Genomic DNA, 23,846 nt, shown 5'->3' on the forward strand with positions numbered 1-23,846 from the left:
ATTCTCCAAAATGCCTTTTCAAACTTTAAGGCGGCTTCCAACATCATATATGTGGAATTCCACCTTGTTGGCACATCCAACACCACAAGCCCTTTGCATTCAATTTGCTCTTTCTTAACACAACTCTTAAAGTCCTCCAACCTTTTGGGAGAAGATCTTACATACTTCACAGCATTTCTTATACACACTATGCTTTTTTCCAACTTCTTCAACCCATCACGAACTATCAAATTCACAATATGAGCACAACACCTAATGTGCATATACTTTCCCTCTAATAAAAGACTACCATTTCCCCAATGGCCCATTTTCGACTTCAAGTAATCTATAGCCTTTGTGTTTGAAGAAGCATTATCGGCCGTGATGGTTAATATCTTCTTCATATCCCAATCAAGCAAGCATGACTCAAGGAGTTTACCAATTGAGTTCCCCTTGTGATTGGAAATCACACAAAAGTTCAAGATTCTTTTGTGCAAGTTCCAATCACCATCTATGAAGTGTGCCGTGATGACCATGTAATTGATGTTTTGAACACTTGTCCAAGTGTCCGTTGTGAGGCATACTCTATGTGGTGCTAATTCTTCTTTCAATTTTTGTTTCATGGCATCATACATTACCATGAAATGCCTCACAAGTGTCCTACGAGATGGCACTTGGAAATGGGGGTTCAAAGAATTACAAAACCGCCTAAACCCTTTTCCTTCAACCACACTAAATGGCATCTCATCCATTACTACCATCTCTACACATGCCTTTAACCACTCTTCTTTACCATGCATTGTTGATGTAAGAACCCCATGTTCTTGGTCAAAAGACAAGAGCTTTTGCCGTTTATCTTTAGGAACCCTCCCCGGATATTTCTTACATAAGTTTTCAATATGTTTCCTCAAATTTGAGGTCCCATTTCTAGTAGAGTCTGCTGCATAGCTCATAGTGCAATACTTGCACCTAGCTCTCTTCTTAGTGGTTGCATATTTGCTCCCATCCTCCTTCACACTCTCAACCACTTCTTCATATTTCTCAAAGTGATCCCATACTTCCGATTTTTCTCTTTTTGGGCCGGAATGAGGTAATGGTGGAAGACCACTCGGTTGAGGTGTACTTTGAGTTAGTGTTTGAGGGTTAGGTAAAGTGGATGAAGGTGTTGAAGAAGATGCGGATGCGGATGCGGATGTGGATACGGATGCGGATGATGAACCAACTTCACTATTAGTAGTGGGATGTACCTCTCCAAATGGGTTTGACTCATTCATGATTTCTTTAAGAAACAAAAAAAAAGCAACTTAAACATGATACTAACAAAAAACAAGCCCTCAATTTAAAAAAAAAACAGAAAATTAAATATTATACAATTGAACTAACAAAACAAAACACTTGAGTAAAAAAAAAACAACTATGTCTCATTTCCCAATTACAAGCTGTACATACAGATATAATCAAAACCAATTATCATACAAGCTATACAAATTTCAATTGCAAAACATCAAAATTTCAGCTGCAAACATCCAAATTTCAGATATAATCAAAACATACAGATATAATCAAAACCAATTTCAGCTGCAAACATCCAAATTTCAGTTGCAAACATCCAAATTTCAGATATAATCAAAACATACAGATATAATCAAAACCAATTTCAGCTGCAAACATCCAAATTTCAGATATAATCAAAACATACAGATATAATCAAAACCAATTTCAGCTGCAAACATCCAAATTTCAGTTGCAAACATCCAAATTTCAGATATAATCAAAACATACATATATAATCAAAACCAATTTCAGCTGCAAACATCCAAATTTCAGATATAATCAAAACATACAGATATAATCAAAACCAATTTCAACTGCAAACATCCAAATTTTAGTTGCAAACATCCAAATTTCAGTTGCAAAACATCAAATTCAAAATATCTGAGAGAGAGAGAGAGAGAGAGAGAGAGAGAGAGAGAGATGAAGAATACGAGATAGACAGAATTGCTGCTGATGGAAGCTGCGAGAAAATTGATGCTGGTCTGCGTGAAACCAATGAAACTTCGAGCCTATGGAGGTGTATTTACCACCATGAGCTGCTGCTGAGAGGATGATGCCAACCCTAGACATTAGCATGAAGGAAGGTATTAGTATCAGCACTGATGAAAGAGAAGAACCCATAAGCTATCAATAAAAGAAAAAATGGTTTTTTTGGTCGAAAACTACTAAATTGGTATTTCACCTTCTTCTGTGTAAGAATTTCACCACTTAGGCTTGTAAGAACCCATTCCCGATCATGAAGCAAACCTGCTAAAAAACCACCGAAAAAATAATAAAATTCCATTAACCAATACACTCCCAGATATAACAAAGATTCTACCCATCAAACAGGGATATTCAAATAATGGAACATACAGTGCCTCTAGGCCCTCTATATATTGTCACTGCATTAAGATGCATACATTCATACATACATACATAATAAATAACAAACGAAATTTTGCTAATTTCCTGGAGCAGCACATACTTATAAGAAATGAACAGAGTATACCAAAGAAAAAAGGGAAAACAATTATAAAATCATAAGGTTCAATCTACATTCTTGAAACTGTGAAACACATCCAGCTTTATTAAGTCACCAAGGTTCAACAACAAAATTTGGTTCTGGTAAATGTTAATACAGGTTATCTTCAAGAGATAAGTACAATTCCAATCTTCAAGAGATAAGCAGAGTTTGGTAAGGACGAGACAAATGCATACTGTATCCGTGACTTGAATCCATGACACCGAGTCACTTGGGACAATATCATTGCAAGAATTTGCACCTCAAATTGATTCATGAAATCTAACCAGAACTGATATTTCATAAAAACTAAATAATAAGAAATAAAAAAACAAGAAGCCATTGATATTTCATAAAAACGAAAAGATAAGAAAGCAAAGAGCAAGTTATTTTCAGATCTAACTGATTAACAAGGTTAGGATACAACCTTTGCAGGTGATACACAAGTAAACTCAGGAATCGAGCACGTTATGTCACTCATAAGTCTGCACGTTGCTGATTTTGAGAAAAAGAAAACTTGTCAGAAGATTTTGAATTGCAGGAACTCCATGGAAAATTTGTCAAAAAATAAAAAGAAAAGACAGAATCTATCTAACCTGCGTCACGACATGGAACTCCATCTCTTGAGGTCGGATGACATCTCTTGAATTGCAGGCTGCGTGAGTGAGAGAGACGGCAGCGACGGCCGAGAGAGAAGAGCGAACGACGGCGGCGGCGGAAGAAGAGCGACGGCAGAGAGGCGTGACGTGATGGCTGAGGAGAGAGAAATAGAGGTTTGGAAGAAGGCAAGGAACGAACGAAGGAAAGGAACGAACGAACGAACGAACGAACGAACGAGCGAAGAATGAAGGAAAGGAACGGAACGAACGAACGAAGAAGAAATGAAATCGAAGAAGAGAGGAACGAAGACAAAAACCTAGGTCGTTTCAATCGGTCGGGCAGCTCTGTATGAATGAAGGAAAGGAACGAACGAAGAAGAAATGAAATCGAAGAAGAGAGGAACGAAGACAAAAAAACCTAGGTCGTTTGATCGATCAGTCAGTCTTTTTTTTTTCCTTTGTGATGCGCTCCCATGGTAGTAGCGTAGACACCCAATCAAACTTAGCCAAGTATAAAAATATTTATATAATTTCAAATATAATATAAAAATATATATATTAATTTTATTGGACTGGTTCGGATTGGACCGGTTCCTAAGGGTGGAAAATCGAACCGAAACCGTGCCGAACCGGTTCGGTTTGGATTTTCTCGGTTTTGACTTTTTCGGTCAACACGGTTTTTTTCGGTTTTTTCCGGATTGGTTTGGTTCGGTTTTACGGTTTTGCGGTTCCAATGCCCACCCCTATTGTACTATGCAATTTATAAAGTGTAAAATATTGTACTAAAAAATGATAAATAAATTACTATGGGGTGTTTAATTCTCTTCATTAATTACTCCATATTTTCTAAGTTACAGAGTTTGTCAGCTCGTAATATAATCAACTTAAATCACTCAAACCCACTATGCAATGCATTTCCTTCCAAATTTTTGTGTCAAAATAATAGATGATTGACTAAATAAACTTCTTCTAAAGTTTCATTAAAAATTTCAATGTATGTATCACAATTTCCGTTGTTTTTATCCAATTTTTATCGATATCGATATTTTCCTGATATTTCTATCGATATTTCTATATTTTTAAACCACCGATATTTCTGAAACTATCGATATTTAAGACCTTGTCCTGTGAACATCCACGAAACTCATAAGGAGGACTGGTTGGGCCCTTGGCTACTCTCGCCTCCACGCTCATAGCAAGCGTTCAAGTCAAGTCCAGCCCCATATGAAAGAAGAAAGATAGTAAATAAATAACTTAATACGCATAGGAAGGAAGCACCGAAGAAAAAAAGGGTCAAAAAGAAATGTGCGAAAAAGAACACAAAGATAATAACGCGCTGGCACGTGGCGGGAAAAGAAGGGCGGCCCCCAGCCGCCTCCTCCTGGCCTTGGAAGTCTACGTTCCCACTTAGGCTTTTAGACTTCCGTTGAAGTCGCTCCGCAGGAGGCTTTAAACAAACAAAACAAAACCCATTGTAGCAGGAAGTCGCTTTCAGCAAATGCATTAAAACCAAAACAATATTCAAACTGTTTTTTAAAATTAAATTCTTTTAAATTCTTTTAATTAAAAAAGAAAATCAAAGAAAACAGCTTTGTCCCGGTCTCAACGCATCGTTGAAAGCTCAAAACCAGAGACCCAAAACCCACTTCAATGGGTCTTCGCCTAAATCAACCAGACCCCATAAGCACTGACAAGCCTCGCGAGCTCTCTCTTGCTACTTATTCGCCGTCCAATTGGTTTCGAACTCAATGGCTCTCAATGCGTTTCGCTCCGACCCCCAGAAGGCCGTCTCCGTAATCGGGTCCGGGTACGATCTCCGCAACGATATCCGGTTGACCGCATGCAAGTCCATGCTCATCGAGCTCGACCCGACCCGGACCCGGGACCTCGTGGTGCCGGGCGGGGCTGTCGTGCCCGACGTGTCCACCTCCATCAAGTGCGATAAAGGCGAGCGCACCAGGTTTCGCTCCGACGTCGTCTCTTTTAATCAGGTTTTTTCTCTTTCTTAAGGAGGAAAGTTCGTTAATTTTTTGCTTTTGGCGCGAAGTGGTTTCTGGGTTTTGATTGTGGTTGGTTTTGCGACTGGTTGGTGGGGAATGAATTTGGGGAATATTTTGGTCACATTTGGTGAAGTGGGTTTTGGTTACGGTTACTATTTATGGCTGTTTTGATTACGGTGCTGGGAAATTCTGGATGAAACGTGCTGAATTTGTGACATTCTATTGATAGCGGCAGAAATTGAGCTCTTCTCTTGATTGAGTGATGATGAATGGCTCATGCCTAAATAATTTCATTTGGCACTAACACAGAGCACAAATTTGAAACTTCAGTTTCTTTTTAATTGTTAAAAAAATATGACTCTGCTACTACTAAGCTCGAGCTTTGGGCACAAGTATTTCTCCATTGCTCTTTTTTGATCCATCTGAGAATTCTAGTCTTCTTACTCATTACTAAAGTGGAACAATTGGCCTATGTTGGTTATAAGGAGGCTCTCTTTTCTTCTTACTTTGTCTACATTGGTTGTATTCCAGATGTCAGAGCAATACAATAAGGAGCTATCTTTATCAGGCAAAATTCCGTCCGGCTTGTTTAATACTATGTTTAACTTCAGCGGCTGCTGGCAGAAGGATGCAGCTTCCACAAAAACTCTTGCTTTTGATGGTTGGTTAATAACGTTGTATAACATTGAGTTAGCAAGATCCCATATAACACTATCCCAGAATGTGAGACGAGAAGTGCCTTCTACATGGGAACCTGCTGCCCTTGCTGCGTAAGATTTCTTTAATCGAAAAACTTTTTTATGCCGTTAATTGTGGTTTCAGCTGAGCTTATTAATGTAAAGCCCCTCAATCTCTATATAGTCTGAAAGATAAAAAAAAGAAAGGTAAAAGAAGAGTGTTTTTTAAGTTTGGAAGACAACTGAATGTTCTTCAATGTTTGCTTTTCATTGTTAAATGCACACGAAAGTTCTGCAGAGTAGACGCTTGAAACTGGATACACGTTCTGCAAACAAGCACAGATAAACCTAATATAAATTACAAAGAAGCTTATGTAATGCGATTCAAGTTTTTTGAAATAAGCCAAGTGTAGATATAGGTACTTACAATATTATGAACAAGTAAGTTCAGAATGTATATCGTTTGCACTGAGGTATATACCACAGTCTTGTGCCAATTTGCACTGATGTTTTAAGTAATTTGATTTTCAGGTTCATTGAAAAATATGGTACTCATATTGTTGTTGGGGTGAGGATGGGTGGAAAGGATATAGTTCACATAAAGCAGTCGCAAAATTCAACTCTTCAACCCACTGAAGTGCAGAATTTGTTAAAGCAGTTAGCTGATGAGAGATTTTATGAAGATGTAACTGGATCGAACTCTGATGATATATCAGGAAAAATGAAGGTAAGCAGGATTTTATGATTGCATCGTGATTATCTACTGCTCACATTGGTCTTATTATTGAATATGTGAACTGTAAAGTACATTACTGTGGTGTTATGACTTGTGAGAATGAAGGAGAGAACTCAACAAAATGACTGGAAACGGGAAGTTTTCTGATTAAGAAAAGTCCATAAAATAAGAGAACGTCCTTAATTACAGCCATTTGCAGAACTGCCGAAATCGACAATTGACATTTCCTCTGTTTCTTGGAGTCTTATGGGCTCTGTTTTATCTTGATACACGTAGTATGTAATGGAAGTTGTGGAAGTTGACGATTTAACTTATTCTTACTTTATTGTCTATGTCCATTGTTTCAGGATGACCATTCTATGCCCCGGAGTGTTCAGAGAACAATAAGGCCACCTATCATCACTCCAAGGAATGATGTAAGCTTTTTTCTGTCCGTGTGAAACAATCAACCTACATTGAATGGATTGAGATATCTATATTTTCTCATCTAATGCAGGGTACAGTGACCATTTGTGTTCGAAGGGGAGGTGTTGATGTTGGTCAAAGTCATAACAAGTGGCTTTCAACTGTATCAGAGTCTCCTGATGTCATATCGATGTCCTTTGTCCCCATAACTTCACTTTTGGGTGGCGTCCAAGGAAATGGATTTCTAAGCCATGCAGTGAACCTCTACCTTAGATGTCAGTATGCAACTTTTTGTCCAAGTTAGCTACATTACTTTTCCATCAAAAAGTTTGAATAATCTCATATTTCTGTGATAAATATTGCAGACAAACCGCCAATAGAGGAACTCCATCAATTTTTAGAATTTCAATTACCACGTCAATGGGCTCCAGTGTATGGTGATCTGCCTCTTGGTCTCAGGCGCAGAAAACATGTGTCCCCGTCACTCCAGTTCACTTTTATGGGCCCCAAGCTATATGTTAACACTATGAAGGTAATATCTTGTGATGTAAAATATTGACACAGTAATTGCTTATAGAATGCTGGAGATCCCTCTTCCTTGGAGGACTTCCATTATATATATATATATATATATATGTATTTTAGTATGCAATGAAGTTCTTTAGAAAAAATTTATAACTGGAGAAAGTTGTGTCAACGAGTATTGTGCACCTATTTATTTGCCTTTATAAAATTTTTATGTCCTCTTAAAACACTAAATGTCTTTGATCACAGTACTCGGGCATATCATTACATAAATTAGTTTCTCTTTACTTTGTGGTACCTAATTTTACAATTTTCAGGTTGATACTGGAAATCGACCGGTGACAGGAATGCGTTTGTATCTTGAAGGTAAGAAAAGTGACCATCTGGCAATGCATCTCCAGCATCTTTCAACAGTTCCGGATACCCTCCAACTCTCAGATGATCACAGTTATGAGCCCATTGACGAGCCAGAGGAACGAGGCTACTTTGAACCTGTTAAGTGGAGCATATTTTCACATGTATGCACGGCCCCAGTACAGTACAATGGTGCCTGCATTGATGACTCTGCTTCAATTGTGACGAAGGCCTGGTTTGAAGCCAAGGCTGTTGGAATGAGGAAAGTTTTATTCCTGAGGCTTGGATTTTCAACAGTGGCATCTGCAAGAATCCGTAGATCAGAGTGGGAAGGACCCTCAAGCTCTTCTCGAAAATCAGGATTCATCTCAACCTTGATCAGCACAAGGTTTAGTACGGCATTGAATCAACCTGTGACGCCAAAAAAAGTGGATTTGAATTCAGCAATTTACCCTGGTGGACCACCTTTACCGACGAAGGCACCAAAAATGGCGACGTTTGTAGATACCAAGGAAATGTTGAGAGGTCCTGAGGACTCGCCAGGTTATTGGGTGGTAACTGGAGCCAAGCTTTGTGTAGAGGGTGGCCGAATCTCAGTCAAAGTGAAGTATTCATTGTTGACAATAATGTCAGAGGATTCTATGATGTTGATGTAAGAAATCAAATAGGAAAGAAACACAACGTTATTTTGTTGTAAATGTTATCTTACCATGTACATTATCCGTTCTTAAAATCGGGTTAAACTGATTGTATATGGCCCAAAGCCATCCTGAGTTGGAAATGTTGATTTTTTCGAGGAATTAAACACCTATTTTCCTCTATGTGTGAGTTTTTTGGGTGGCAGAGCCTCTTCTTGATGAGCCTTATGGGTGTGTGAGAGACTTTGAATTTTTTTATATGATGGGAGCTTATTAGCTTTCAAGCTGTTAAGAACAAACTCCTCATCTCAAAAGAAAAACAACTCTTCATTTATAACAAATGACACTTTAGTACATAAAAATGGCACACAAAATTTTGGTTTGAGTTAGTAGGGCAGAAAGTATAGGCTCTTTTATAGGCCCGTGCCTACCAACTTTAACACTTCCCCGGTAAAATCACCAGTAATCCCCACAAGAGCATGAACCATCTTTGAAATGATGGAACCTATTGATGTCCCTCACGATAATCTCCCTTGAGACGATTTTGCAGATGAACTTGAATGCTGTGTGACAGTCCACACATACTCGAAGATTCTTCTTCACCCTAATGGGTGCCCCTGGTGGAGTGGCAATTAACCCGAAAGCCACTGCAAGCTTCTCACTGTGGTAACGTAGGAGCCGCTGCTTTTCACTTTGTTCCACATCATGGAGGTCAATCTCCACCATTGGAGCATAGCCAGCTTTATACATAAGGTCAAACAGCTCATCAAGTTTAGCATATATTTCCCTGCTTCTTGAATGACTTCTATCTCCTACTATAAAGGTATGTACCTGGTCTTTGACCTCAATCCAACTCATCCCCGGTTCCTTCTTTACCTGGCCATCTCTCATAAGTCTTCTCATTTTCGCTACATTATCCCACATGCCAGCTGATGCGTAAATATTTGCAAGAAGTACATGGGTACCAGATTTTTCGGGCTCAAGAGCTAAGAGCATTTCAGCGGCACGCTGGCCAAGCTCAACATTTTTATGGATTCTCGCAGCACCAAGAAGTGCCCCCCAAACAGAGGCGTTCGCCTGAAATGGCATCGTGTTGACAAGCTCCATTGCCTCATTTATCTTCCCTGCTCTGCCAAGGAGATCAATCATGCAAGCATAATGCTCTTGCCTTGGCACAACTCCAAACAATTCTTTCATGGATTCAAAGTACTTTCTGGCTTCAGTTACCAAACCTGCATGATTGCATGCACAGAGAACACTGACTAAAGTAATATGATTGGGGGAAACACCATATTTGAGCATCTGATTGAATAAGTTGAGAGCCCGTTTTCCATGCCCGTGTTGAGCAAGTCCTCCAATCATTGCAGACCAGGAAACTATTCCTCTCTGAGGTACCTCAGAGAAAGCACGATCCGCATCATCTATGCTTCCACATTTTGCATACATATTAACAAGAGAATTCCCGGCAAAAGCATCGGACATGAATCCAAACTTCAGAATGTGAACGTGGATCTGTTTCCCTTGCTCATATGCGGATAAACTTGCACAAGCATTCAAAAGAGAGCTGCATACAAATGAATCAGGTTTGTTCCCTCTCCGTTGCATTTGCAAATAGAGTTTTAGAGCTTCTTCGCCTTGTTCATATTGAGAATAGGCTGTGATCATGGATGTGAAAGCCACCACATCCTCAGTTGAGCATCCTTCAAAAATTTTTGCCGCGTGCTCTACTTTGCCACATTTTCCATATGTATCAAGAAGGCTATTTATAACATACATGTCAGACTGAAAACCTGATTTGACAGAAAGTGCATGAATTTGTTCACAAAACTTTATGGCCTGCACGCTTGCTGTGGATTTGAGAACTGTGGATAAGGTAGTCTGGTTGAATTCTATTCCCTCCTTGTACATTTCAGAAAATAGGGATACAGCTTCTATATCTTCCCCATTCTGCGAATGTCCAGAGATCACAGCATTCCATGCGATCATCTCCTTCTTTGGCATCATATTAAAAAGCACCCTTGCATCATCTATCATCTCACACTTGCAATACATATCTATCAGTCCCACATTGACAAATGAATCTGATTCTGTATCCATCTTTAGCAAGAAAGAGTGCAACTGTCTACCCAATTTCTCAAACCCCAATCCGGCACAAGCTTTAAGTGCACTTGATAATGTAAACATATTTGGACAGATTCCTGATCCGTTCATTTGTCCAAAAAATTGTAGAGCCCAATCATGGTACTCGTGAAGAACACACCCAGCAATAACAGCATTCCAGGAAACAATATCGGGTTGTGCAATTTTCTCAAAAACTGAAATCGCATCTTCAAGACCTTGGACTTTTGCATACATGTCAACAAGTGCATTTGCTGAGAACGAGTCGGACTCATATCCAAGCTTAACCATATATCCATGAATTTTCCTTCCTCGACTACCATCCCCCAACCCGGTACATGCATTTATTATACTAGAAAGACTATACTCATTAGGTCTTACGCCACTCAGAATCATTTCCTGAAATAAATCCATTGCTTCTCCATAGGAATCACTCTGCACATAACAAGAAAACAATGCATTCCACGAAACGACATTCCGTTCTGGAATTGCATCAAACAATCTCCTAGAATCCCCAAACTCCCCACACTTTGCATACATAACAACCAAAGTATTAGCAACAAACTCATCGGACTCAAATCCCGTAAGCAGCGCAATCCCATGAACCTGCTTTCCCAGCACCGAATCTCTAGTAATAGAGCACGCCTTAAGAACACTGGGAAATGTAAACTCGTTACACTTAACCCCCAACGAGTGCATTTCACGAAAGGCTGAAAGGGCTTCTTTACCAAGCCCATTTTGGGCATACCCTGATATCAAAGCAGACCAAGAAACCAAATCCGGTTCAGTACTTTCATCAACCAGTTTCCGGGCGTGCCTGAAAAACCGGCACTTGGAGTACAAATTGATCAAATGGTTCCGAAGACTTTGGTCTCCGGAACATCCGCATCTAATTATGTGGGCATGGACTTCCATGCCCACACCAACAGACTTGGAAGCAGCGCATTGTGACAAAAGCTTAGAGTAGGATATGGAAGTGGGTGAGAAATTGCCCTTTTGGACTGAGCTTAGAACAGGGGTAGTTTGAGCGTCTGTGGTGACTTGAGCTGAGGTTTGGATACGTTTGGCAGAATCTGGAAAATGGGTTGGGAGGGTTTTGGGTTTAAATGGCAGGTAAAGTCGTTGGGGAAGAGGGTTTTGGAGGGAATGGATGAAGCAAAGCTTCATGGTCCATTTGATCATTGACTAACCGTTCAACGCCTGGTAACGTCACGCAGTAAAACGTTTTATGGCGAAATCAATTATGCATAAAAAAATAGATGTTTCTCGTTCAATACCTTTTGTTTGGGTACGATTTAGAAAGAAAGAGTGTTATTTTATTTGTTTAATAAATTTTTTTATTACAAATTGTAATCACGAAAAAAGAAAGCATGCCTTTTTGGAATATAAGATGGTGCTTGAGTAACACAGAAATTCTTGGAAGGTTCTACAATAATCTTTTAAATAACAAAAAAATATTTTAAATATTGTAATATTTTTCAATACTTTTCTCAACAAGCCCACATGTGATGGATCTTGCATGGTCTCACCTAATGCAAGAGTTTGGAAAAAAAGAGAGTAAGAATTATGGGGTTCTTTGTAATTACATTACCTGAATTGCATGCCAACATGTTTCCCCAAAATCTACATCCCCTTACTTGAATTGCATTAAGCCCTTGAGTTCATTGTAATTTATGGGGTTCAAATTTGAGAAGGTTGGCCTAAAGTTTTTTTCTTCACTGAACTAGACCTCCGTTGGCTCGAGTAACTCTTCTTTTTGGTGGATTTCATGAAGAGGTTTCTTGAAGTCTGATATCTTGTTTAGCAGGTTAACCATTAGTCAATGCTTTTGGTCGTTGATGAAATTGCTTGCACAGTGTTTTTCAAACATGCGGGTTTGGATAAACTCACATAATTAATTTTATCCATGACAACAATATGATCTTGAAAGTCTACCAAATATTAACGAAGTTAATTTCTTGAGGGGTTGGGCGAAAAAGACCATTTATATATCCTGTTGACAGTTGATTAAGGTGCAAATTACAAATTTGGCAACACATGTTATATCAAAATTGGAAGCAACCTGTGTTAGTGTGTGTTGCAACTTGTATTAGCTTAGAAGGATATCAAAATTGACAAGATGGTTTAGCTCAGAAGCTAGCACTCAATGAAAAGGCTTTACCTTTCTTGAGCTTTATTATCATTTGGCATTAATTACAAGATGATCATATCATCATATGCTAATTAAACTAAACTAAAAGATAATTAACCACTGCTTGGGAATATTGGGGTGTCCTCCTACACTTCATAAACAAAACAACATGCGGGGCGGCGACCAATCTATCATCTCTGGCAGCTCTTAATACTTTTGTTTGCTTCTACCACCCAACAAATCCCAGAAAACTGATGAAACCAAACAAAACAATTCAGACAGTTTTACAGTTAGGAGATTAACAATTATATTCACAGAGAGAGAGAGAGAGAGAGAGAGAGAGAGAAATAATTCCGAAAATATGGGAAATGAGAGTCAGATGACTAGCTAGATCAAACTGAGAGAGAGAGAGAGAGAGAGAGAGAGCGAGAGATGATTAGTTATTTGATTACCTGAGAGATCGAAGAGCAAAGTGTTGGGTAAGGAGGTGGAAGAAGAAACTGGCGCCGTGAAGGAACACCACAACTCCCGTGCACCCCAACACAAATAGCTCCACCATCATCTGTATACGGATCTTCTTCTTCTCTATCCTTTACCACTATTGTCTATTCTCTATTGGACTTAATACAGAGACAGAGACAGTATATATATCAACGTCCTTTTTATTAGACGTAGCTGGATTTTTCCACACCAACAGAACAGCCAGTTTCTTGTTTTTTATTTATTTAACAGAACCAACCGAACAGTCAACTGCGCAATAAGAACATAATGGAGTGCCGACGTATGATATATCATTGATTGTTATTTTATTTATCTTATTAACAATATATTCCATGTGCATGAAATGTCATCTACTCATTTCATACTACTTAGATTACTCATTTCATGCTACTTAGATTGATAACAAATATGAACCGTGTCATCTACTCATTTCGTACTACTTAGATTACTCATTTCATGCTACTTAGATTGATAAAATCATATGACGGTATTAAGCATGGCAAGTATGTGGAGAAGAACTCTACTTAAAGCCTTAATTAATTCAATCGGGATATTCATCGTCCATGGGATATTGCCATTGGCCACTCATGCGTACTTTTTTCACAATATCATCCTATGATCTAAACCGTTCAATTGTTACATCATACGATCATTGCAACAATGTTATTGCACTTGTGTAAAGGAATGCGAGAGAGTGCAAATGGAAGGCGACTACTAGCTCTCTCTAGAAAATTTCAGTCGCAAATAGGAAAAAGCATATCGGAATACCAAATTCTGAATGCTTCAATGCTTAATGATTTTGATCGACTTGCACAAACGAAACGATTGTGGTCTAAATCTTTCAATTTGGTCGTTTAGAGATACAAGATAACTTCCATAGGAATAACAATGGTTCTTCAATATTAATATTTTTTTTTGGGGGTCCTCTTTAATTTCAATTTAGGTAAATAAATTCAACAACTTAGTCCATGCAGAAACAACATTTTGTTCAAATTATAAAAGTTTCCTTTGATCATCAGAATTCAATTCATCTGCTTCAACTGGAACCAATTGAGACTTTTGCTATGCTGGAAACTGGCACATTCACCCGTTTGTTTATCATGTACACGCTAACTATCATAAAATTAAGGTTCTCCATAAACTAAAGAAATCAATGTTTCTTCAGACTGCATTACATTCTGAATCTGAAGGAAAGGTGCTTGGTAGAAGACAGGTTATTTTAATCAAGCACTCATACTGCTGCTGCTGAAATACTCATATGAGGCAGGTATTGTATTGGGTTGTTTTAGAATGCAAAACCATTAGAATCCCACCCAACAAGAACCCCAATCATAAGATTTTGAATAACTCATTTTTATTTTTATTGAAACAAACTTACTGTCTCCATTAGTCACCTAACAGTGTCGAGAGAAACAGATCTTGCATAAAACCAGCTCTTCCAGTAGCTTGTCGAATCCTTTTCTCCCTCTCTTCATAACTCAATGAAGGATCAAAACTGCAAAAGAGAGATAGACGGAGAGAGACGGAGAAAGAGAGAGAGAGACAGAGAGCCATATTTCAGATTCAAAGAACAGCTTTAGAGGCGCTTGGGCATGTATTAACCTTAAAGATGGGGCATCAGCTTCTTCAACATTAACGGTACTTTGTTTTGGGGTCAGATTATTACTTCTATGGTCTAGGAAATACTGGATGCTTAATAAAAACTAAGTATTGTCTAGGAAAATAAATTGACACCAATTCAAACATTGACTTGGCACCACCTTGGCTACTAATAGTTATACCTTGGAGAGGTCTGACCACACCGATCCAAACAAAAGTTTGCCAGTGTATACTCCATTCTGTATGACCAAGGTTGATGATTTTATCTACCATACTTTTGATGCACCAAGAACACGCACAACAAATTTTAGAAAGTAAAGAGAGATAAGTTGAAACAAGTACTTCCTCAATACACGGGAATGAGGTAACAAGGTAATAACCACCATTCAAAATATTGAGTGATGGTGACAATTATGTGATGCATATAATTGAACAATTAATAGGCTATAGAAAGGGCTGAAAAAGTCAATGAAAGCACAGTTTCTAATATGAAACAGTACCTTGATTTCCATATATGTGCTGGCGCCACATTCTTTGCAGAAATGTCCTCAGCAGTGGTTACCACAGATTTTGAAATTTCATCTGCTCCTGATGCAGGGAAATTCAAAATAAGTGATGACAGGAACGGATCGGTAGCGGCATTAGACACATTAGCATTGTCTGATCGATATCCACCACTCCCTAGAAGCACCTGAAGATGAGCCTCACGAAGATCCCGGCCAAGGAGGGACAGTGCCTGACTGTTAGGAATAGCAACTCTACGTAACCTGCGACGTCTCTGCAAGTGATATTCAGTTAAGGAAAGTACAAAAGACAACAATCAAACTTTGTTCACGGATACATTATCAGGAATCCAATTTGATAAAATTCCAATTTAAAGGATATCTTGAACAAATGTCCATGTTGCAGTGTGATATGACTTAACATGTCCCGTGCAACTTTAACAGAGCAAATGGGACAAACCTACAAAAGAGAGTAATTTTTTTTGCATGAAGCATCAATCAGAAATTAAGGGTAAAAGTAACTAGCACAAAATGAAGGAAAGTTGATTACTTTTTGTTTAGTTACTACAAAGTTTTATCATTGCAAGGATAATGGTGGAAGTACAGAAGAAGAAAACCAAAAGAATAGAAGTAACAATCACACCATTTCATCGCTCAAATAAAAAAGAAGCTTAATGTGGCTTAGAGTTGAACAGAAGGGTGAGAATTGGAGGCGTTCTATATAAGCGGACATATCATGAAAGACGAAGGGCGAGAATTGGAAGTGTTCTATATAAAGAAGAAGATACCATGATGAAGAGTCATATTCCAAGTCATCATAGAAATAACTTGTTAAATGGGTCAAAGATCGATCATTCTAGAAAATGCCAAGAGACATTTCCCAGCTTGTGTTGAGGTTTTGTGTATGAAAATAACTACTTAAGCCCTCTTATACGTTTTCTAACAAAAAAATCATCATTATGTCACACATTAACCATCTAAATCTATCCTTAGCTTAAACATGCATCATATGGGCAATTCCTGGAAATTCCTTTGTATTAATTCCTCCCTTCCTTATCCAAAAAACCAAACGGAAAAAACAACAAAATTAAATCATTTCACTAACATATGAACCATTTCAAATATTTCAGGAAAAAAGAAAGATACTTGGGCGCATTCCTACCCGTCTTTTTTCTCTTTCTTTCTATAAGAGGAAAAAACTACGATTTTATTTTTAAACCAATACAGGACTGCATGCTCAAAAGAAGAAAGCAATGACAAGATAGCAGTTATAGTTATACGCCTTTGATAAAATCAAAATATCAATCGCAGATTTCCAGATTAGGCAATAACATTTGACCAACACCAAAAACAAAAATCATAGCTTTTTCTTCTTCCAGGAACCAAATCAACAACTTTATTTATGTAACAAATATTATGCATATAAAAAAAAAAAAGAGATAAATAAGCACATACGGTGACTTTAGATTCGCACGAGTGCTCGTCTTCGAGGTGCGAGCACAAGGACGCGATGTCGAAGTCCTCGTAACAATACGGGCACGGGAAGTCGGGTCGGACCTCGTCTTCAACCTCGAAATCATCGATGCTTAACCGATCTTTTTTTTATATATTATTATTATTATTGTACAGAATAAGAAAAAGGAGAAATGATATATCGGATTCAATAATTGATGAACAGAGATGAAATGAGAAATGAACAAAAAAACAGAGCAAGAGGGGGTACGGACCAAAGTGGGAGCTCTGGTGATGGTGCTGCAACGTGTACTGGCGCTTGGCGGCGGCGAGGCGGGAGGTCCAGAACTCAGAGTCCATCGAAGAAGAAGAAAGATACGATTCGATCCGATTCGCTCAGGCGTCAAGCTCTCTCTCTGATTGATTGATTTCTCAACAAATTAATTTTCACAAAAAAATATATATCAAAGAAAATTAATCTTTATCCTCCAAAGTCGGTGTTTATATTTGTGTGGCTTAATTTTCAGTTTCTGTTTTCTCTGAAATATTATGGAAGTTGATTCTTCAAAAATGAAGAGAGAAAGAGAGACCGAGAGATATTTGAGGAGGAAGCTGGATTATTTGACATGTATAAATAAAAATAGAAATAGAAATGTAAAATATAAAATATTCAGATTGTGGAATGAAGCATAAATAAATAAAATTTCGGAGAAATTTGACTTTTTCTTAAATATGAGTACGACTATGAGGACGCTGAGGAGGAAGCATCATAAATAACGATAAGGATAATTAAGGCGGTAAGAGAAGAATAAAATGATTGACGACATATTATATAGGATAGGATTCATTTCATTAATTAATTTTTGGTTAAATTCTGTTTTCAGGTTTAATTGTAGGATTTCGGACCCTAAAAAAGGTTTAATGGTAGGATTTGTGGTCAGCACTGAGTATCGGAGTCGACATAAAGCAAATGGGAAAAGATATGTCGGTTTTTTCGTCGTATTTTATTGGTGGTCTAAATTTGCGTTATGTTTTTGTTTTGTTTTGTTTTTAAGTTTTTAATTTTGTGGACTTAGATCACGGAGGAAATTTTGCCCACATTCGCCTCACCACATTGTCTCGTTTTGCTCTTAATATTAGTGCCTTCATCACTTGCTTTGAAGAATCTCGATATTTTTTTTGTGATTTTTTATTTGAGGATTGTAACATATAGTTTTAGGGGCATGTTTTGAGAGGGATTGGGGCACACTCTATTAGAGATAAAGTTCCTGCTCCCACTTGCAGTTAAGCGGATAAAATTATCCAGTTAGATTGACAACCGAGCTCATTGATATAAAACACTTAGTTTTTGTATTAGTTACCCATATTTTCCTTAATAAAAAGCTACCGCTTTTCTCTCCAAAATTATTATTATTTTTTTTAATTTTCCATTTCGAGTTTCAACCATATATTTATTAGGGGTGGTTGCGGTTTGGTAATCGCAATTTTTACTCAAACCGCAAACCGACCGACTATTTGCGGTTTGGTGATTTTTGAAACATAAACCGACCGCGTTTTGCGGTAAACCGCAAAATGCGGTCGATTACTACGAATTAGCGGTTTAAAACCGCGAGTTCTCAAGCATTCACAAAAATATAAATTCACAACCTAAATAAATAAATACACAACCTCAATTTATCAAACATATATAAATTCACAATCTCATCAACTTCTCAAGCATTCACAACCTAACAAAATTAAAGTTACAATTCTAAGCATTTCAATTAAAGTTAAACTTCTCAAGCATTCCAATTCCAAATCCTTTAAAGTTATAAACCAAAAGGAAAATGCAAAGCAAAATGAATTAAAGTTACAACAAAAAAGAAAAATTCAATTCAAAGTTAATTAAAGTTACAAACTAAAAGGAAAATGCAATGCACCAATGTTACAAACTAAAGTTACAAACTCAAGTGTTGGTGGTGAGTGGATTTGAAGAACCCCGTTGTGTTGTTTGAGCACCAATGTTATTTACAAATAAAACAACATAGTGTAGTACATTTTATTATAAGAAGAAGCATAAATAACATTAGTATAAATAAACTAATTACTTACAAGTTGTCATATATTCCATTTCCTTGTAAAATTCAACTTCATCATCCGTGTCTTTGCGGTTTGCGATAACCGCAAGTTTTGAAAATCAAATACATGCAACTGCAAATGCGGTTCGGTTCTTAATACCGCAAATGCGGTTCGGTTTAGCGATTGCGGTTTCATTGCGGTAAATTGTCGGTTGATTTTTGCGGTTTTTCAGTTTTTCGGTTTAAAATGCCACCCCTAATATTTATAACTTCCATGTTTCTTTTCTTCCTCGGGTGGAACGTGAATGGAAGCTGACAATAATAATAAACCACCAATGAGACGACAAAAAAGAATTATTCGACATCAAACCCTATACATATAACTTTTCAATAAATAAATACATATAACTTTGCTTTTGTTTATTTTTCCTTTTCGAGTATCGAGTCTCAGCAATGAATTTTTATATATTTTTTTAAGTGTAAGATGCCAATGATATAAACTGCTTAGGGATTTTTCTCTGCCTGAATAGGTACCATTAGAGTAAGAACTAAAGGCTATAGCATTCATCTTGTTTGTTTGTTTTCTGAATAATGATGGATCTTTTCCTCTTTGGATTCAAGAATCAAACAAAGTGCTTCGATTTGTGAGTGTTCAAGTCTTAGCCTTGACTGAAATAGTTCTAGTCAAACTGTTTTCAACCGGCTTTCAGGCCATCTTTAACGCCTCATGGCTCATGGACGATGAGCAATTTGGCTCTTCATAAAGTCAAATTTATCATCCTATAAGGTCTAAGCAGGTCGACTTGGTCAACTTACTCTGGGCCTGTTTCCAACTAGATGTATTTACTTCTTTCATATAAAAATTAAATAAATAATTAAGTAAAAGATATATTAAATTATTAGGCTCAGAATCATGAGAATTGAGGAGAAGGGAAGATGATCCATAGCTTGGATCAATAAGTTCAACCTCAACCTCATCATGATCAGGATTTAGAAATTGGAAAATTATATAAAAACAATATAAATCATCATGACATCTACTTCCTCAAAATGATTGTAGAACCAAAAACATTTCTGTGAATTATCACAGCCAACTATGATGAAGCATGCCTCAAGCAAAGTCCTACAAAGTCGATTGAAATCCAATGAAAACTACGATCAATGCACCGCATCCCAACAGATAATAATCATCCATCTACAATAAAAGAACAAGAAGTAAACTTTTTATGAAGACTGAGAAATTTGGAACCATTTTAACCATAATTTGCAGTTCAGATGAAAACGTAATGCATAATGAGACAAAAGCATGAGTCAGTTTAGACATTAGTTTCTAAGTAAGTAACAACAACGTTCACAACTGAAACTTTATAAGCAAGGTAAACAGAATCGAAACATGGTAAGTCTCCAAGCCAAAGTCTGAAGTCTGCTAATGAGGAATCATCACAGCCCTAAACAAAGAAACACCCACCGTCAAAAGAAGAAGAAGAAGCTTACGAGGGATTTGGAAGCGGGTGGCAGAAAGGGAACTATAACATTTTATCTTCTAGGTCTGGAGTCACAGATACGAGATAGAATGAAATTTGCGGCAAAGTTATTATCATCCTTAAAACTGATTTCAGCAAGTATAAGAATCTAGTGCAACTGTGCAACTATTGCCTAAGAAACTTGAAACAAAAAGGGACAAGTTATTAGCAACATCAGAATCATATGCCAACACTTGTTAACTTTTCTGCTCATTCAATCAAGTTATAACAGCTTTCTTGGCATTTCCCAAATTATTCTATGAACATGAAGTGCAAGTACTAGACTACCATATCCTCTATCCAAATAAAGAAGGTTCAACACTAAAGACAAATCTTTGCTGAGGAAGAAACTAGAGTAGAAACATTGAGTGTTTCCTCCAGAGATGAAAATAGAATGAAGTCATTAGTTGAAAGTGAAACAAGATGTGCACGAGTGCAATCCTTAAACTAATTTATAAGGAACCATGATCATCATTATAATTGTCATTATAATCACACTACAAACAGATTCAAATTGTTTTAAACCAAAAGACCATTAGGAAGCACCCAGACATAATTTTAGTTCCTTTCTGCATCAAGAACTACATTAATTTTTTTCACCACCTTGTTCAGCTATATAAAAAGAATCATCTATTAACCCTACCAAAAAGCTGTATTTAACCACCTTGTCTTAGGGCGCAAGTACATAAAACTTTGCTCGAACCCTCTGATATTCATCATACATCATCATTGCAATCTGAGTAAATACAACAAATCATGATTATTATTATTATTGTAACTATCCTTGTATGACTATGGTGACACAAATAACAAAGAAAAAAGAAAAGCAGTTCCACCAGAATTTTCATGTTGACTAAATTTTTGCATTTCCATTCAAAGTTTCAACGTTCATATCAGAAGCCATCAGATATTCAATTCACCATTGTTGAAAGAATTGCACAAAAGCACATTTATGCAAAGGAATACAACTGTTATATGAATGAAAAACCCAATTTTACACATAAAATTCAACACTTTGCTAGATAATTGTAGACTGATGGTCTTCTCATCTATTCTACTGAAGAGAACAGTCCAATGAACACTTTCAAAAGTCGACAACAAAAACAAATCCAAGTCACTCCAAATTTGATGCTTGATCCTCATCTAGTCTTGTCTTGCCCTACAAAAGAAAAAGCATATGCATTCTTTCATTGTGCAAGACAGGGGATAGATAGAGAGAAAGATGGGATAACCCAAAGAAAATAAGAGATTTTGGAAGAAAATAGGCAAAAAGATTGGCTCACTGATTCAATGTCATGGCCACACTTCCATCCATCATCATCTAACATCACCCCCCTCCTCAGACAAAGAAAAAGAAAAAGAAAATTGAAGAACTTTTAGAAAGAACAATTAGGCCATCTGGAATGTAGGTAAATTACTATACTTCCTTTGCATGTAAAGTTGTCCACTTTTTACTACACCTTGTACAAAAAAAAAAAAAGAACTGAAATTGAACAAATTAAAACATAGATTCAAAGTAATGCTAAATAATTCTAATTTAGGAAGGTCCCTCATTGGAACCCCAAACTTAGCTTTTAGATCTTTTATAAGGACCGGCCAAAAAACAGATCTTTTATAGAGGTTTCCTAGATACCATGAAACTGACCATGGGAGCCAATCATATTCCCTCAGCAAAGAAGATCATATATTCAGTTAATTATTCTGACCATGCGAGCCAATCATTTCCTTAAACATTCTCTTATGGGCATAGATTTCTAAATTTAACTTCTTCATATTACTGGGTTCAGAACAAACAAAAAAAAAAGAAAGAAGAAGAAGAAAGTCCACATAATAGCACATGAATCACTAAAGGACCCCCCACTTCACTTCAGGGATGAAAGAGAAAATACTGTGCAATTAAAAGTAACCACAGTGCTCAAACCTCAGACCATAAACTAGCAATCGTCGACCAATTCACGGAAAAACTACAATGCAAAAGTTGGCATTGCTTATCACAATTAGCTTGCCTATTGGCTCCAACATCCCAGATATCACAACTTGTAATGTACACACAAAGAACGTAAATTGAACACAACCACAAGTAAATGAGCTGATAAGCAATTTCCAGTTGCAATGCCACAAATAACTCAAAACAGCAAATACCCATCACGAAACATGAAGCTATAACTAAAAAGGAAAAGAGGGAATACCTTCAGGGGTCCAACCGTAGGAGCGCTGAGAGACAGAGAGCATCGAAGTGAGCAATGCAGAGGCAGTGGCTGTGTGGTACGGAAGCATCGTCTCCACACAGCAGCTCAACTCCACAGGCGACCTTCACAAGCTCAACACAACATATCACACATGTTAATGAAAATGAAAAAATGAATATGAACAAACAAAAATAGCAATAAGATTTAGGGTTTGATGTGCATTTGCTTTACCTGAAAATGCGAGGAGAGGTGGAGCTTTGGTTTAGTTTGGGGATGCGAAAAGGCGAGGAGGCTGGTTTGGGTCTGGCGGCCGAAGCGAGCCTCGAGCCGACGGTGGCTCGAGCCGCGGTGGAGCGGAGGACAGACCTGGCGGCGAAGGAAGCCATGGCTGATGGTGTGGTTTTTGGGGTTTTAGGATTTGACGAGGACTTGGGTGAAGGTTTTGGGACATTAGAGTGGCGGTCTCATGTATGCGTGTGTATGTCTACTCCAATGGATGAGGGACGTGGCATATGATGATTGGAAGATATATAGACGGCTATGATTGGGGGATATTGATTAGTTTAGTCAAGATCCAACGGTTTGTAGTTATTTGTAAGTCAACTACAAGTAATACTCATAAATTGAAGTATAATTTATTCAAACCCATGTATATATTTCACATGAATATGGTTATAAAACATAAGTATTCACGGTGACGTACGAAATCCCATGTTTGATTCCCCTCCTTCCCAACACCAACATGGCAACATCATTACTAAAAGAGTAATGCTACACGTACCACATTTTTATCCCGTATTTCTATACCACAAGATGTGGCATGTCTACATATTATATGCCACATCAATTAAATCAATAAAGTGTATTTTAATTAAGACAATTAGAAAAACAAATATTGGAATAAATCATAAAAGAAAAGAAAATATTAAATAATTTTAATTGACGTGGCTGTCCACCTCAATGCCACATAAGATGGTATAGGAATGTGGTATACAAATGTGATAAGAGTAGCATTATTACTAAAAACATACAAAACATAAGTAGGAAATCTTGTTTCCAATTGATCTGCTCCACCTATCACAATTATTAGAAGAAATGGGGAAACTTTATGTTATTTTTGTTCTTTGTTACTTGTTAAGGCTGTATTGTTTTTGATCTATATGATATTAACATCTCTTGGAATATGGTGCTTGCTTAGTCAATTTGCACACAAGATGCTCTTATTGCTATCAATCCTTTTCCTTTCTCTTTCATAATCAATTTGAAGAAGGTAACCAATAAATACCACAGCACTCAATGGAGA

The 23,846-nt window shown here is 37.4% G+C and overlaps 3 protein-coding genes, 1 long non-coding RNA gene and 1 pseudogene across 17 annotated transcripts; 1 reads left to right on the forward strand and 4 right to left on the reverse strand.

The window, feature by feature from the left end:
- The first annotated feature begins 4,670 nt into the window (after nucleotides 1–4,670).
- Nucleotides 4,671–8,653, forward strand: NSL1 (MAC/Perforin domain-containing protein). Its single transcript, XM_008226913.3, has 7 exons — nucleotides 4,671–5,126; nucleotides 5,667–5,905; nucleotides 6,344–6,539; nucleotides 6,896–6,964; nucleotides 7,045–7,228; nucleotides 7,319–7,485; nucleotides 7,796–8,653. Exons 1-7 carry the CDS (start codon nucleotides 4,884–4,886, stop codon nucleotides 8,486–8,488), a joined length of 1,791 nt encoding a protein of 596 aa, XP_008225135.2. The 5' UTR covers nucleotides 4,671–4,883; the 3' UTR covers nucleotides 8,489–8,653.
- A 125-nt stretch (nucleotides 8,654–8,778) lies between these two features.
- LOC103324804 (pentatricopeptide repeat-containing protein At4g14850 pseudogene) lies at nucleotides 8,779–11,900 on the reverse strand (annotated as a pseudogene). The gene has a single exon (XR_016124994.1). The product of XR_016124994.1 is annotated as a pentatricopeptide repeat-containing protein At4g14850 pseudogene (transcript).
- Nucleotides 11,901–12,731: 831 nt separating this feature from the next.
- LOC103324806 (uncharacterized) lies at nucleotides 12,732–13,313 on the reverse strand. The gene is made up of 2 exons (XR_513605.2): nucleotides 13,172–13,313; nucleotides 12,732–12,970 (listed from the first exon to the last, which is right to left on the reverse strand). It is a non-coding gene; the product is annotated as an uncharacterized LOC103324806 (long non-coding RNA).
- Nucleotides 13,314–14,285: 972 nt separating this feature from the next.
- LOC103324808 (protein DEHYDRATION-INDUCED 19-like) lies at nucleotides 14,286–17,556 on the reverse strand. 4 transcript variants are annotated; one of them, XM_089047796.1, is made up of 5 exons: nucleotides 17,050–17,555; nucleotides 16,778–16,917; nucleotides 15,705–15,782; nucleotides 15,320–15,603; nucleotides 14,286–15,093 (listed from the first exon to the last, which is right to left on the reverse strand). In XM_089047796.1, the coding sequence occupies exons 1-5, from the start codon at nucleotides 17,132–17,134 to the stop codon at nucleotides 14,889–14,891; spliced, it is 792 nt and encodes a 263-aa protein (XP_088903922.1). In that variant the 5' UTR covers nucleotides 17,135–17,555; the 3' UTR covers nucleotides 14,286–14,888. The 4 variants fall into 4 exon arrangements, with proteins under 4 accessions (XP_088903922.1, XP_088903924.1, XP_088903925.1 ...); XM_089047799.1 differs by having other exon boundaries at nucleotides 14,335–14,715; nucleotides 17,050–17,556; XM_089047798.1 differs by lacking the exon at nucleotides 15,705–15,782 and having other exon boundaries at nucleotides 15,320–15,597.
- Nucleotides 17,557–19,706: 2,150 nt separating this feature from the next.
- LOC103324809 (protein NUCLEAR FUSION DEFECTIVE 6, mitochondrial) lies at nucleotides 19,707–22,995 on the reverse strand. Of its 10 annotated transcripts, none has more exons than XR_001677534.2 (4): nucleotides 22,775–22,994; nucleotides 22,544–22,665; nucleotides 21,019–21,090; nucleotides 19,707–20,026 (listed from the first exon to the last, which is right to left on the reverse strand). XR_001677534.2 is itself a non-coding variant. In XM_089049387.1 (4 exons), exons 1-3 carry the CDS (start codon nucleotides 22,927–22,929, stop codon nucleotides 21,682–21,684), a joined length of 288 nt encoding a protein of 95 aa, XP_088905513.1. In that variant the 5' UTR covers nucleotides 22,930–22,994; the 3' UTR covers nucleotides 21,185–21,513; nucleotides 21,638–21,681. The 10 variants fall into 10 exon arrangements, 8 of the variants coding, with proteins under 8 accessions (XP_008225143.1, XP_008225142.1, XP_008225139.1 ...); XR_513607.2 differs by lacking the exon at nucleotides 19,707–20,026 and adding an exon at nucleotides 20,053–20,279 and having other exon boundaries at nucleotides 22,775–22,993; XM_089049387.1 differs by lacking the exons at nucleotides 19,707–20,026; nucleotides 21,019–21,090 and adding exons at nucleotides 21,185–21,513; nucleotides 21,638–21,692.
- Nucleotides 22,996–23,846: the final 851 nt, after the last annotated feature.

Source organism: Prunus mume, linkage group LG3 (assembly GCF_029339155.1).
Source record: "Prunus mume cultivar Tortuosa linkage group LG3, ASM2933915v1, whole genome shotgun sequence".
NCBI lineage: Eukaryota > Viridiplantae > Streptophyta > Magnoliopsida > Rosales > Rosaceae > Prunus > Prunus mume.